At 35.3% G+C, this 14,333-nt stretch overlaps 1 protein-coding gene across 4 annotated transcripts in view; it reads right to left on the bottom strand.

Annotated features, from left to right (window-relative positions):
• Nucleotides 1-126: 126 nt before the first annotated feature.
• LOC139138197 (uncharacterized) overlaps nt 127-14,333 on the bottom strand; it is a 37,401-nt gene continuing 23,194 nt past the window's right edge. For all 4 annotated transcript variants that reach the window (XM_070706468.1, XM_070706469.1, XM_070706466.1 and 1 more), the window contains 13 exons: nt 13,678-13,806; nt 12,612-12,783; nt 10,675-10,760; nt 9,647-9,778; nt 8,601-8,755; nt 7,959-8,079; nt 7,115-7,329; nt 6,375-6,681; nt 5,348-5,521; nt 4,238-4,441; nt 3,222-3,365; nt 2,571-2,792; nt 127-1,595 (listed from right to left, as the gene is read on the bottom strand). In XM_070706468.1, the coding sequence (XP_070562569.1) occupies nt 1,548-1,595; nt 2,571-2,792; nt 3,222-3,365; nt 4,238-4,441; nt 5,348-5,521; nt 6,375-6,681; nt 7,115-7,329; nt 7,959-8,079; nt 8,601-8,755; nt 9,647-9,778; nt 10,675-10,760; nt 12,612-12,783; nt 13,678-13,806 (2,109 nt within the window). In that variant the 3' untranslated portion in view covers nt 127-1,547. The remainder of the gene's footprint in view (nt 1,596-2,570; nt 2,793-3,221; nt 3,366-4,237; nt 4,442-5,347; nt 5,522-6,374; nt 6,682-7,114; nt 7,330-7,958; nt 8,080-8,600; nt 8,756-9,646; nt 9,779-10,674; nt 10,761-12,611; nt 12,784-13,677; nt 13,807-14,333) is intronic.

Below are 14,333 nucleotides of genomic sequence, written 5' to 3'. Positions count from 1 at the left end.
GCATACAGACACATAGACAAACAAACAGATTATACATAGATAGACAGACATACACAGGTACTGGCAGGCTTGTGATGCAGGCGCCAAGTCTTGTTTGACCATTAAGTGAACACAACATAATTTAAATCACTTTGTAAACTTTATCTTACTTTATTTACATTTGTTGTGAGATAAAATATTAAAATACAAAACAGTACTGACTTTAAAAACCCATTAAATGTGGACATGGCAATATAATACACCTGTCATACTGATGCACGATGAGAAAGAAAAATAGTTTGTAAATCTCTAGAAAATGTTGTTTGTCCTTTACTTCACATTTGTTACAACTGCTTGTCTCCTTATATTAACAAAATAATCAGGAAATCTAAATTCTTCAAGAGTATTATCTATGTTCTTCAAATGTAATAAGAGTGATATGTAGTAATTCATGTGACAAGTTTCTTATTCGCCTCGCAATTGAAAAACGTTTGCTCAAAGTTTCCTCAATGAAACTTTCAATCAATCATTTATCCAATCAATGATAACAATCAGGGGTCATCGTGCAAAGTTTGGTACCAGAGAAACAAATTACCAATAATTTATCAAAATTTGAAATTCAAAATGGGCGCCATCCATGTATAACTCTGTAGGCCAAAATAAAATCATTGATTTTCAAATATTTCTTATAAAGAACCCCAACAAGCAGTAGACCAGAAAAGTATTATTCAGCTTGAGAACCTAAAAAGCAGTGAATTTTATCTAACATAAAAAAGATAATTCTAGACTTTTGACATTATACCTTTTCTCATAAACATTTTTTAAAATAAATTTACATTTTTTACAGAAATTTGACAAACTCAAACAACAATACCCAACATACTATTTCTTTATTAACCCATTTAATATATGCAAATTTATTTTTGACATTTAACCTCTTAGAACATGTATGGCACACCTGTCAAATATTGGATCATATCCTCCTTACAATAAAATTCAGTGCTTTCATAGGTGTACCTTTAATAGTGAATAAATATGAACATACTCCATCAGATAATCTTCAATTGTACGAGAGTTTAGTTAATATGGGATTTTATCATTCTCACCTGGAAAATTTTATGTAGCTGGCAAGTGCTAGAATACGACAAAATGTCCTTAGTGACAGTTTTTATGTGAACAATATAAAATAATGGAAAATGAGTTAGACAGAGACCAAACATCCATACACAGGTGTACTTTCCTTTTGAATTTTGGACAGGTTTTGAAAATTGTTCATTCAGAAATTAAACTGTTAGTGTCATCTGTAGACAGAAATTCATTAAATGACAATAACCACTAACAAGCTTTCCACAATCATCATTTAATGATGATATGGTTTTATGAGTACTGAGATTTAAAAAAAAATCAACTTTTGTATGCATCAGTCTTTGGCAATCATTGCAATATATACTCCACAAACGACTTGAACTTGGTCATCCGTATTACGTCACCGTGTTGATGTAACTATTGACTACCAATGTAACCATGGTTACTGGGACCAAAACAGATGCCAAAGCTGCTAAACGTGGCTACTTTGTGTTCAGTTCATCTTCTTCTGACGCTAATTTGTAAACAAGCTGAGAGGAAAAGAGAAAGAAATCATTATCATCCTAAATGATGCACTGGTTGTACAGCTCAGATTCCATAACAGCTGAGGGAATGACTTTGCAGGTTACATGTTGATGTAACTGTGTGTTGATTGTGATTCACTCGCAGAAGTGTGAATATGAAGCATGGTTTAGATCTATCTATGTGTGTGTATGGTTGTCTGTAAGGGTAGAATTATTTCATGGAAATACAGAGATCAAAAGTAGAACTAAAAAGATGCACTCTGATAGTTTAGGGGACGTGAAATTCTGAATAAACTGCTACAGACAGTATGGAAAAATCTGACAAGAAATTCAATGATATTACCACAAATGGTCTGTATGCTTGACAATTTTAAGAAGCTGTAATTTCAGAATTTTCCCACAGTCAATGGTATAAAGACCATAGTCCTTTGTACAATAATTAGAATAGATATTTTAAAATTTCTATTTTAACAACAACTCTAACTCTTTTTCAATATTTCAATGTGTTTACCTTGACTTGGTTATTATCAGTCATATACAGACTGTTCTTTAACATTATTACATAATTCACAATTATCATGAAATATGCTACTGCTTTTCTATACACACATCATATGTTATTTTTTATGAAAGACATAAACTAGCAATTTGCTCAAACTATCCTCAAGCAAACCTTTAACCTTTTTATTTCAAAATCAGAAATAAAACTTTGGGGATCACAGTGCAAATTCAGGTATATCAAAACAAATTACCCAATATTAACCAATATTTCAAATTCAAAATGGTTGACATCCCTGTGTCATCTCCATGGGGAAATAAAATTCCCAATTTTCACATAACTAAGCCGGTAAAAACTACCTTTACTTCATAAGATTTAAAAAGAACCCCAACACGTGATAGGCAAAAAGTATATTGTAAATGTTTGAGAGTCTGAATATCTGTCTCCAAGGTGCATTCTACATAAAGAAGCCTGTTACTTACACTTCTGAATTTGGATGCCAGACTTGCTGCAAATTCTCTCTCAGCTCTTCCCTTAGGTATCAGTGTCTTTAATGGTTTGGAGGGCACTTCAGATGTGTATTCACCAAGTTTATGCGGAGGTATGTACTCTGTATTGGCATTGATCAACGGCTGCGGTAGCTCCTCGTGTCTCCGGGCATCGGCGATTCTGATGAACACAGAACTATTTTCTGCTGGTTTCACCTGAAGGGAAAATATGATGAAGAGATAAGCATAGATTATCGACAGTCCCCTTGTGCCTTTTCTTTTCTATAACGGTATGGTCTCTTGCAAGCATAACACTGAAGGCACGAGTCGGAAATGCTGAAGGCATGACCGTGAGTACCAAAGGCTTGCACCAGACATAGATCCTTGACTTGAGCCATGTCTAGTATTACTGCAGTGACAAAAGTGGTACAAACGACTGTTGATAGTCTAGGATAAGTAGTTTCATGGAAATGCATTGAAACTTGTTTGTAAGGATGATACAAAGAAGAAAATGTATTTGTTTTCCTCATGAGATGCATGTTTTCTGAAGCCCTATCATGTTTGATGAATAGAAACATATCCTCTACAGCAATGTTAACTTAAATTGTTGACAAGATAATTGAGAAAAAAGCTGACGATACTTACCACACTTTGATTGAGAGCTTCTTTGACCGTCTGTCTTGACAAGGCATTGAGTATATCTGGTGTTGGGTTTCCTTCATACAGTGGAAGTTGGAATGTATCTGTGATTGCATAGTGTTTGTCAAATATTTGGACTGCGGTCCATGCCTACATGACAAAAAATAAATTGACATTTGGTTTTAAGTGAACAGTAAGGTCTTAATAACATCAACAGCAGTTAAACAATATCAATTCTTGTGAGATGTTGGGCTGATGATGGCTAGCAAGAGATGTTGGAATAAGTAGAACTCAGCTAAATAATGTTCTTGAATCCAAAAAATATTATTTTCTCAATTGATGGTTGCATGCATTAAGATACGGAGTAAATTTACATCTTGAAGTTTCTGAGAAGATGTGCTAGATGAGAAATTGTCAGCTAGAACTGTAAATGGTGGGAAAAAATGGCTGTGGTGGTGCAGTTGATCCACTGAAGTTGCATTGTTATGCTAATGAGCATAAGATGCAGCAATATCTTATACACAAACTGGAAAATATACTTTGTCATCTACATGTATCGAGTAACCAAATTAGATAACCTACCTTTATATGAAGAAGTTTTGATACTCCGATATAAATATAAAAAAGTATTTAGAATACAGGGAAATCATGAAATTACTCATTACAGATGTTATAAAATAGTTACGCATAAAGCACACCCAGCAAAGGTATACTACGAGATTTTGACCAGTTCACGACATATATGCACGAGTGATAGCGAGTGCATATATGGAGTGAACTGGTCAAAATCGAGTGGTATACCGTTGCTGGGTGTGATTTATTGCTATTATATCATAACAGTATATTGAAATTCTGGCATGGAACGTCAAAAACGGATTTTTGCTCAACCTGAGAGCTCACGCGTATGCCAGCCGTGGTATATCGCCAATATACCACGGTTCTTTTCGCGTCTCGACCAATCAGATCGCTGTATTTGCGCCATCAATATACTGGTATAAAATAGTTTGAAACATTTGACAAACCTGGTCCATAAGTCCATATTTGTATCTATCAGCATGGACAGTCACACCGATCTCTTGCAGGTGGATTATGAGTGTCAGGTACTTGTGAAAGTGTCTGTTTGGATACCAGTGCCAGCCATCGTGCCAGACAGGAGCTTTGAAATTGCTGCCAAAATCCAGCTCCTCAGTAAATTTCAGCCTGTCATAAGCCGCTTGTTCAGTTCCCTGTGAGAATAATTGCAAATAGCGACAAGAAAAATTAGAGAAAGATTCAACTAGCTTCAATATATTCCAATACCATGAATATAACTTATTGTCACATCTTTTGAAACCACATGCTTGCACATGGCATTATTGCACAAAAATAAACTCTTTAATGACTATTATAACTATTATAACCCTTCCATATACCGATACATGTAAATCAGATATGATCTGAAAGTTAGGTCAAACGTCGATACACCAAAGTCACTTAAAATTCAAGGACATTTATGAACTTTCTTTTGGCATTTTTCAAGGACTTTTTGAGGTCTAACATACCATTTTCTAGAGACTATTTTAACAACAAATCATTTAAATTGTCATTTTCAACATCATTTTTTACCATATTATGATTTATCATCTTGTCATTTTTTAAATTTGTAGATTATCAATTTTCCAGGACTTTCCAGGAGCTTTAAGATTAAAAGACTTCTATGGATTTTCCAGGAGCTAGAGTGCGGACCCTGCAGGCCTCAATAGATTACAACACAAGAAAGTTGTAGAAGTTGGCAATGAATTGAATTGCAGTAAAGCCTTGCATCATAATCGCAATGTACATTAGGGCCACAGCTTGTGTATGGGTTCTGCAGTGTTTCAATGCTACAGTCAAGCTCGGTTAAGAATTAATGCAACAGTTTTGAAACAAGTACAATAAAGGGCTTTTCCCACATCTGAATATCAGATTTGTTCACATTGTGATGACATTGGCACCATTATATATTTTATGACAATTTGGTAATTTCTAAATTATCCTTCTCAAACACTTTTTGTCTGATTGCCTTGAAATTTCTAGATATATTGTCATGCAGCTGTTTTCAAAATCACAACAATTCCATCAAATATTTTATGTGTTCATGTTTTACAACTTACATAGTAGAAGCTGGCCGGTGGGTTGAGACAGATGGATGCATGGGTGAACTTTGACCATGGCAAGTTCAATGCCCCATCTACAGAGACACGTATGCCATGGTGAGGTTGATACCTACAGACCAAGTTCATGTCAAGGTCAAGTGGCGGCACGTCCATCAGACGGGTTAACTGAGCCTGCAGATCCACAACAAAGAAGAGAAATCAAATTTGATATATAGATTCAAGAAATCCATAGACAGCCAGTATTACAGTATGAACTTTTAAAACATAACCAAGTTAATCAACGTATTCTTCAGAATATTCTCAGAGTATAGGCACTTCTTTATTTTTTTCTAGAGGAATTCAGTTGCTCAAAGAAGAACATTAATTTAAATGTAATTAATCTGGCTATAGAAACAAGACTGAGACACAAAAAGGTTGAACTGTTGCTTTTAGTAACATACATGTATCTACATATCCCAATTCAAATCAACGATAATGGTACAACCTCGAGGGTCTATGATACTATGATACAATGAATTTATATAAACCTGAAATCAAGATACCTGTCATTGATTTGATGGTGTGTGCTGTACAGCAATTGTGAAATTATGTTATTGTACATACAGCTACATTGATGCGTAGCTTAATATTACAATATTCAGGTGAAGTATGTGATGATAGGGATGTATTTGCTGTACTATGTCTACCCTATTCCCTCAATCTCAACATCTCACTTCTTAGTGAAGACAGTACATAGTGCAGATTGTAGGCACAGACATCAGAACCAGTGTTCCAGCTTTGTTTATTCATTCAGAGTAAGATTTGTATTTCACAATCTGTGATCGTCAATTTTTGAAATGAAGTATTTATATGTACATGTCAATGTATCATCACAGAAGTGTATGAGATAACACCCTCAAAAGAGAGAGAAAACATGTCATTCTTTATGTAATATTGCTGTGTACAAAGGGAAAGGTTTCTGTGAGATAAATAGAAAGAAACCAAAAATAAAATGATAAAGGCAATGAAAACTGATTTTACTTACACCGATCCATTGTGAAATGTTTTTATCTGTCCGTAACTTCCGTTCTCTGCCGTCTCCGATCAAGGAAATCACGTCTCTCTGCCGAACCATTTTCCTTCTGATTTGTGTGTGGAACATTTGCTTTTCCCCTCGACTGGGCTCACACTCCATGGACAGATAAACTCCATCTGCGTACAATGGCCTGGGTACTAGAAGACCAAACCGTGGCCAGTCTGACTCTGGAACCCTGTCAGCCTCCAAAGGTCTTCCGTTGGGTCCAATGGTTGCTTTTTTGAGCCGCACTAACACACTAGCACATGGCACAGGTCTGAAAAGAAATTGCAAGAGAAATCAATGAACTTGAAAATAAACTGCACACCTGACTTGGTAACCCAACATCAAGTCTGAAATAGAACCTGCAATAAACTTTCATCATGTTGTGTCATGTTAAAATGAAAACATAAATCATGAGCTCTGGGATTTGGCAGTGGATAAAAAACTTTCCTTTGAAAAAACTAGCATAGCTAGTGTAAATATTTCAGTCAAACCTAAATGTAGTATATTGTAACTTAAAAGTCCTCTCCAAGTATTAAGAATTGCCCAGTATAATACAACAATGAATGATAGCAAAAAGAACATTTCTGTAATACATCACATCGCCATGGTGAATGCATATACCTAGAGAATCTTGTACTGTATGTGTTAGGCAAAATGGAAACTAACTTATTTTCTGGAAAAAACAAATAATTCAACATGCTTACAGTTGTGTCTGCTTCAGAGTTTGGTTGCTCAAAGGTTTGTTAGCATCTGGTCCAAGATGATGCAACCTTATCTGATGTGTGCCCTCATTCAGGGACACCTGAACGGCTCCAGTATCGGCTGGTGGCTGTTTTTCAGTTCCAGAGACGACAAAGATATTTAACGATGCAAAGCCTACAACAGTCAGCCTTTTTGTAAATCTATCGATAGAGTAGACCTGCAAAATGCAGAGAAGTGATATTATCATTAAAGTTTGCAGACTACCTTGAGGGATTTCAGAATTTTGTTTTGTTTGTTTTTGTTTGGTTTAGTTTTTTAGAGTGAGAAATTACCTTCTCTTCATAGTCCACCAGCAGTGAAGAGGAAGATGTTACACTATCTATGGCTGGTCATAATACAAATTTTACACCACGGTCTCTTATACCGATGGAATCTAAAGAAAGAATGTGCTCCCAATCCCCTCAACCAATTTTGGTATACATATCTCTCTTTGATATCAATTATTGACATCAATTTATGTACAACAGTTCTGGACATCTTATTATGCATAGAAAGTGTAAAATACATTCACAAGTCATTCAAAATATTGATACTTCAAATTCCTATCTTACAACTGACATGATAACAATGTCAAAAAATACAGAATGACTAAATGTTTACAATATACCCAAAAATTATATATATATATTAATATATATATATATATATATAATATATATATATATAATATATATATATATATATATATATATATATATATATATACATGTATATATTGAATAAAGATTGAAGAATTAAGATATTATTTGCAGAAATTATTTAATTATGTGTGTGGAAAAAACTTACTTTTATCAGCAGTGTGGCAGTTGGCGGTATGGCTAAATCTCTGAACTCCTGACGGAAATTGTACACTGGATTGAAGATATCACTGTCCAGGGATACCATAGTTGTTATGTCTTTACCAATTCTGGAATGGATTATGTACTAGGGTGATTATACAGACGTTGCATAGAACACCATACAGTAATGTTACAATGTTAGATAAATAAAGTCATATAAGAATGGAAAGATAAGTATCAAAATTGACATGACAACCTGTTTTGGTTCATTATGCTACATACTGTAAGTAATTGCTACCAAATTCATCTTAACAACACCAGTGAAACAGATTGGAATCATATGAGAGCCTAGTGCTCAGACCCTGAGCTGACCAAAGTTAACCTTGGGCTTACCCTAAGTTGGTATAAGATGATCTTGAGCTGACCCAGAGTTGACCCTAAATTGACTTTTGGATGATTTTGAGCTGACCCTGAGGTGACCTAGAACTTACCCTTTACCTAATCCTTTACAAAATTAAAAATTTACATCATGACTAGCAGTGCTTAGTAAGTTGCCAACATTAATCCATATATGTCAATTTTAAGATAAATGCAGAAAAAAACAACACATCCTCAAAGTAAACAAACTTCAAAGCTGATGGGAACTCACTTGTCATATTTCTTGTCAAATATTCTACCAGCCACTCTGCTGATTGTGACACAATCTGGCAGATGTCTAGCGCCATCTATGTACAAATCAAAGCCGTCTCCTGAATTGAACGGCTCTGCTGGAGGTTTTTCTCTCTCACATGGTATCCACGCATCCTGAGAAAACACAAGACATTAATATGATGTATAAATCTTAGTTCAGAGACATACATGTACAGGCAGTTCCTTCAACAAGTGTCACCACCATTCACCATGAATCAATCTCTGATATTTTGTGTTACCATATTTCTTGTTTCATAAAATGTGCTTTCATCTACACAGCTGCAATTGATTCAAACTGACCAGATTCTGTGTGGGGAAACTTGGAAAGATCACTTTACAACTTCTAAACTGAAACTGTGGCTCATTCATGAAAACCTAAGTGACCAATGTGAGCTTGTTGAAGTGTTAAAAAGACAACTAAATAAATTATTTGGTTACTACGGCAGCTAGCTAATCAGATAGTCACTTGCTATTACAAGAAGAAAGTTTTTTTCCAGCTACAATTTACTTTGCAGTCTGTTATACCGGTAGCTTTTGAAAATGTTTGTCAAAAAACCATAGGCTGCAATCCAATCTTTGGAGAGACATTTTAGATTCCTGTTATTAAGCCATATTGACGTTAACAATATCACTACTGGTATTCAATCCTTAGTAATGGATTCAGTCAACTGTTAAGAGTTTCTGTATACCAGCTCGTGGCAGCCATATATGATTTGCATATCAAAAATTATTATTAAAGTTATTAAAATTTAAGTCATACATTCATCGGTAATGTTTGACAAACATTCTGCAGTCACACTTTGACATACTTTTTTACAAAAGTTGATTTGATGTCAAACCATCTTATTGGAGAGATGCAAAAAGATATAGCTAACAGGCTCATGAAAAGTGGCTGGAGGGGGATCTCTACAATCTACAGTTAGTCATTCAATTATAGCTCATAGATTAAGCATATTCACTGCAAAGTCAAATTGTATCACACACTTGTAAGGACACGTATCATACCTCAGGTACATCTTCTTCAAGATCACTGGCGACTGTAGATGGTGTCAATGTACCTGGTGGCTTTCCAGTGAAAATATGAATTCTTGCAGTGCATTTTCCATATTTGACCCACTCTTTAGGATATTGATGGGGCTGCAGAGAAACAGACATGGTCATTAAGACTGATACAGGTGATATAAAATTTGTTGAAACTACTGGGTACTTTGCTGCTTCTTCATTGAAGAGAAAATGTATTATTGAAATATGAGAAAAGAGTTGCTAAAAACAAATATTCATTAAGGAGGTGTGTGTTCAGAAAGTGAAAGGATTAAACTTTTGCTTAAACTTTCCTCAATGAAACTTTCAACCATCCTTTTACCAAATCAAGAATAAAATCAGGGTCACCGTATAAAATTGGAAGCATACGGTAGAAACAAATTAATACCCAATACTTGCTGATATTTGAGATTCAAAATGGCCACCATCCCTGTGTTAAATCTATGAAGAAAAGTAAACTTTTCGATTTTCCAAAAACTCAGATCATGGTGAAATTTGTCTTCCTAACAAAGCTTGGAAATGAGCAGCACCAACAAGAGATAAACTAGAAAAGAATTGCAAAAACTTGAGAGTGAAAATCTGTCCCCAAGGTGCATTCTACCTTACTAAGTAAAATAATACTTCTCATTCAAAACATGTTTTCATCAGATGTATCTGTCAGTAAATTTACACAGTGAACTTCAGTTCTAACAGGAACAAAGTCACCACCATAGTTTGACCCAAACCTATTCTTATCAGTGGTGATTGTGGACCTGTTCACAGGGAATTGGGGTGAACATTTTAAAGCTTGATCCCTTGCATATAAAAATATTCATTTAGGGGCACATGAAAGAGTAATACTTTAACCTTAAAATGATGTGCACATTTTTGACACTGAAATGCATTGTTGTGACTTAAATGATCCTTATCTTTTGGTGATGACAGCCATGGACTGTAAGTTCAACATGTTGACAACCAGTATTCTACAGAAGAAGATAACTCTACACCCCTACCATTAATGGTATATCCTTGATGACAGGAACCGGTGGATAGTACATCCTGAGTTTGTGAGTACCAGTGTGGACTCTATTGAAACCCCCTATGTAGCAAAACAAAGAACACATCAATCTAATGTTACTCAATACAGTTTTTAATTAAATTTCCCAGCAATGGTAATCAGCACCTTTGCATTCATCATTTTGGAGTCATGCTCCCCTAATGTATCAAATAAATCAAAATGCTGGGTTTGCGTGTCATCTGATTGCATCTTCTGATGATAAAAATGATGACTGATTGGAAGAATGTCTTGGTAAAGTACGAAATGAAAACTCAATAATAGTCTTCATTTTCATATTGCTTGAGTATCGCTTATGATTTATCTTTTGAGTCCATTACACAGTAGGGGTACATGTATTGAAAGATGTCTATATTAAAATAAAACATAGTAGAAATGGATACATTGTAGAAACCATTGTACCATTAGGGTAACATCCAGAGCTTCCGTTAGGATTTTCAAATCTGCATAAGGCTGTATCCAAATGGTTTTTCATTTGCGTAACTATCAAAAATGCGTACAACTACATGTAAGTACCTATTACATTGCTCTATACGCGATATAAAAAACCGGTTCATTAGTCAATAAATAAAGTGTTCAATGAACATCAGCAGTGACAACATTTGTTTTTTCTTTGATGAGTTTTACAATCTTCAATACTCTTCTGTTCTATTCTCTGTAGACAGTACTCATTTCTTTACTTTTTTCTGTCTACTACATCCGATGATCTCTTTGCTGCCTGAACTCTATCATCGCTGCTCTGAAGTCAAATTAAAGATTTTTTCAGAAACCATTTTATTTTTAGTCCTGGATAAACTACGCATTGGAGGGAAACCACATGTGCTCATGTCTTTGTTACGGACACTGCCTTTTTTTCAATGAGTATTGGATTATGCAATGTCAATTTACTTTGTGTACTTCAGAGTAATTATGCGTGAAGTACGTAGGATTTTGCACTAACGGAAGCTCTGAACATCATGTGAATTATGTGGCATTGACAGTATTGACACTGACAGCAACAAAGCAAAACGAAGGCAGGAGTGAGCTAAGCTACAGGGCTAGTATTTTTTGTTTCTACTCGCCCATCAGCCTAGTGAATTAATCAGCTGGTAACTAAAATGTCAATTAGCCCAGTGGAAACTTGGGCTGGGCAGGTAATCTTATTTTGCTACTTAGTCTAGCCTATTTGCTCAGTGGATATGAAATTATTTGCCCATCCCTGATAGAAGGGGCTGAAGCATGGGGTTTATAAAGGAAAAGAAATAGACAATTATTAATATTTTGCCCTGTGACACAATCATCGTGAATTATTTCATCTAATAATTGTGAATACATTTGCATATCTTTATGTTTGATTTTTGAATAATCTGAAATATCATCTTGCTCAAGGAAGCGGACATTTTCAAGAGGACCATATAAAGTGAAGAAACATGCAATTTAACCTTTAAACTCTATCTACTGATATTATGTATAGCTGTGATAAGCTGCACATTTTTTTTGCCAGTCAAGCCAAACACTTTGGATAATATCATATATTTGCAATAGTATTTGTGATATGATACGGTGTAAAATGGTATTAAATGAAATGTGAAATGAAGTGACTGTTTCCTATCAATCACTATATTTACCCAAATACCATTGAATTGAAAAATTCAGATGAATGAAAATCTCACTGGAAAACCACGCATACACAGGGACAGTAGACAAATTACGTTGCAGATCTAACATTTTCCATATCACCCACAATCTGGATGAACTGACTTCATATAATTAAAACTACAGTACATTTAGTCTTTCAAGATAAAACCTTCATGGTCAATTGTAGCAAAAGATGATCAAATTGCAAGTACTGTTTAATCTAAATTTTCAGCAGGAATTTTTGCACTTGACCCTTACCATACACTTGAACTAAAGGCATGACAGTCCAAGCAATTAATTTTTCTTCATCCAGCAAGGGAACTTCTGCAGCCAAATCATCAGGGATGTTATCAGTTTTCATGCGTTGACGAAGATAAAACCTGGCGACAATGATCATATCGGTTTGGAAATTGACATCATTGAACAGTGCCTACAAGGAGAATTAGAAACAGGTTGTACAGTGAGATTTGCTGTACATTACCATTCCTCTGGTGATGAGGGACTGTCCGTTACCAGGGTAACCATTATCCTTTTTGTGACTGTCTTTAATAACTATTACCCTTCTTGCAACGAGGGACTGTTCTCAAACCATATCATCCCTCTGTGATGAGGGACAGCCCGCAAATCACCATCCCTCTATGATGAAGGAGTCGCCTCTAACCGTCATCCCTCTTGCGATGACCGACTTTCCTCTAGCCATCATCCCTTTTGTGATGAGGGACTGCAGTCCTCTAATCACAATCCCTCTTGTGATGAGGGACAGTCCTCTAATCACCATCCCTCTGAGATGAGGACGTCTTATAACCAATGAGGGACAGTTACATACCATCCCTGTAAGTAATGAGGGGCTGTATGTCTTCAAACCACCATCCCTCTGTAATGGAGGGACTGGATGGATTCTCTGTGATAGCAGTCTGAGGACCTGTCCAGTGACAATTGTCTTTGCATAACAAAGAAACCGATTGCCCTCGACCAAGTCCATAAAGAGGTTGTTCCCTTTTTAAACTGTTAAATTTAAAATAGCAAAGCACACTTCATTGGTGCATATGGAGTAATCCATATTGTGCATTGTTTCTTAATGAATTGCTTTGGTTGATTGGTTGATTGATTGATTGATTGATTGATTGATTGCTCGATTGATTGATTGCTCATTTTTTCCCAAAGCTGTACAACACTGTGCATGTAAGATACCAAATGAATGTAAATTTTGCAAAAAAGCTGGAACCCTGGAGTTAGCTCATTGGCATTACAACTATGGATGTTTTATCCTCTAAATCCGTGTCGTTTAAATTTCGAATTCTTTTTGCAGTACTTTCTCACATACCTCTTGCTGTCCAAAGACATGATAGCCATACTTGTAGTTACTCTGTACAGCAGTTGTGGTACACGTAATGGCGGTCTCATTAGTTTTAGCTGGTTGACCACTGTATTGGTGATATACTGTCAATCTAACCTGATGGACAAAAAGACAAGACACCCTGAGTGTTCTTGTTATGAGTGAGAACAAAAATCCTATACATATTACATCTCCATTGGCTGTAACTATTGATGTATTATTTTCCACTATTTTTTATTCTGTCTGTGAAAAATAATTCCTTGTTCTGCTCCCAAAACCATGTCAAAAATGAATAGTGTTGCAACTTTGCAATGGACCCTGTACTGGTATATGTATAATGTCCAATTTTGTTGTTGATAACTGCAACTGAGTCCTGTCAAGAATTTCTATGTCACTATAAAACCGTTATATATATTTTACACAAAGCACTGTTTTAGAAAGGCTAATAATTTGCATTTCTTCAAACTTTAAAAGTAGATTTAGAAAATGTATTTGTGTTTATACGTTGAATAGATGTGATGAAAATATGGTGTCAAAATTTACAGCTATATGTATTGTCCCTTTTCATTGGTTTGACTATTGTGGTAAGGTATCTGTACATCTATAGATGCATAGGATAGCAATAATGTCTCCAGCAACATAAT

Source organism: Ptychodera flava, chromosome 8, assembly GCF_041260155.1.
Source record: "Ptychodera flava strain L36383 chromosome 8, AS_Pfla_20210202, whole genome shotgun sequence".
Taxonomy (NCBI): domain Eukaryota; kingdom Metazoa; phylum Hemichordata; class Enteropneusta; family Ptychoderidae; genus Ptychodera; species Ptychodera flava.
Note: the sequence above shows the minus strand (reverse complement) of the source record. Positions and strands in the feature narration are given on the sequence as shown.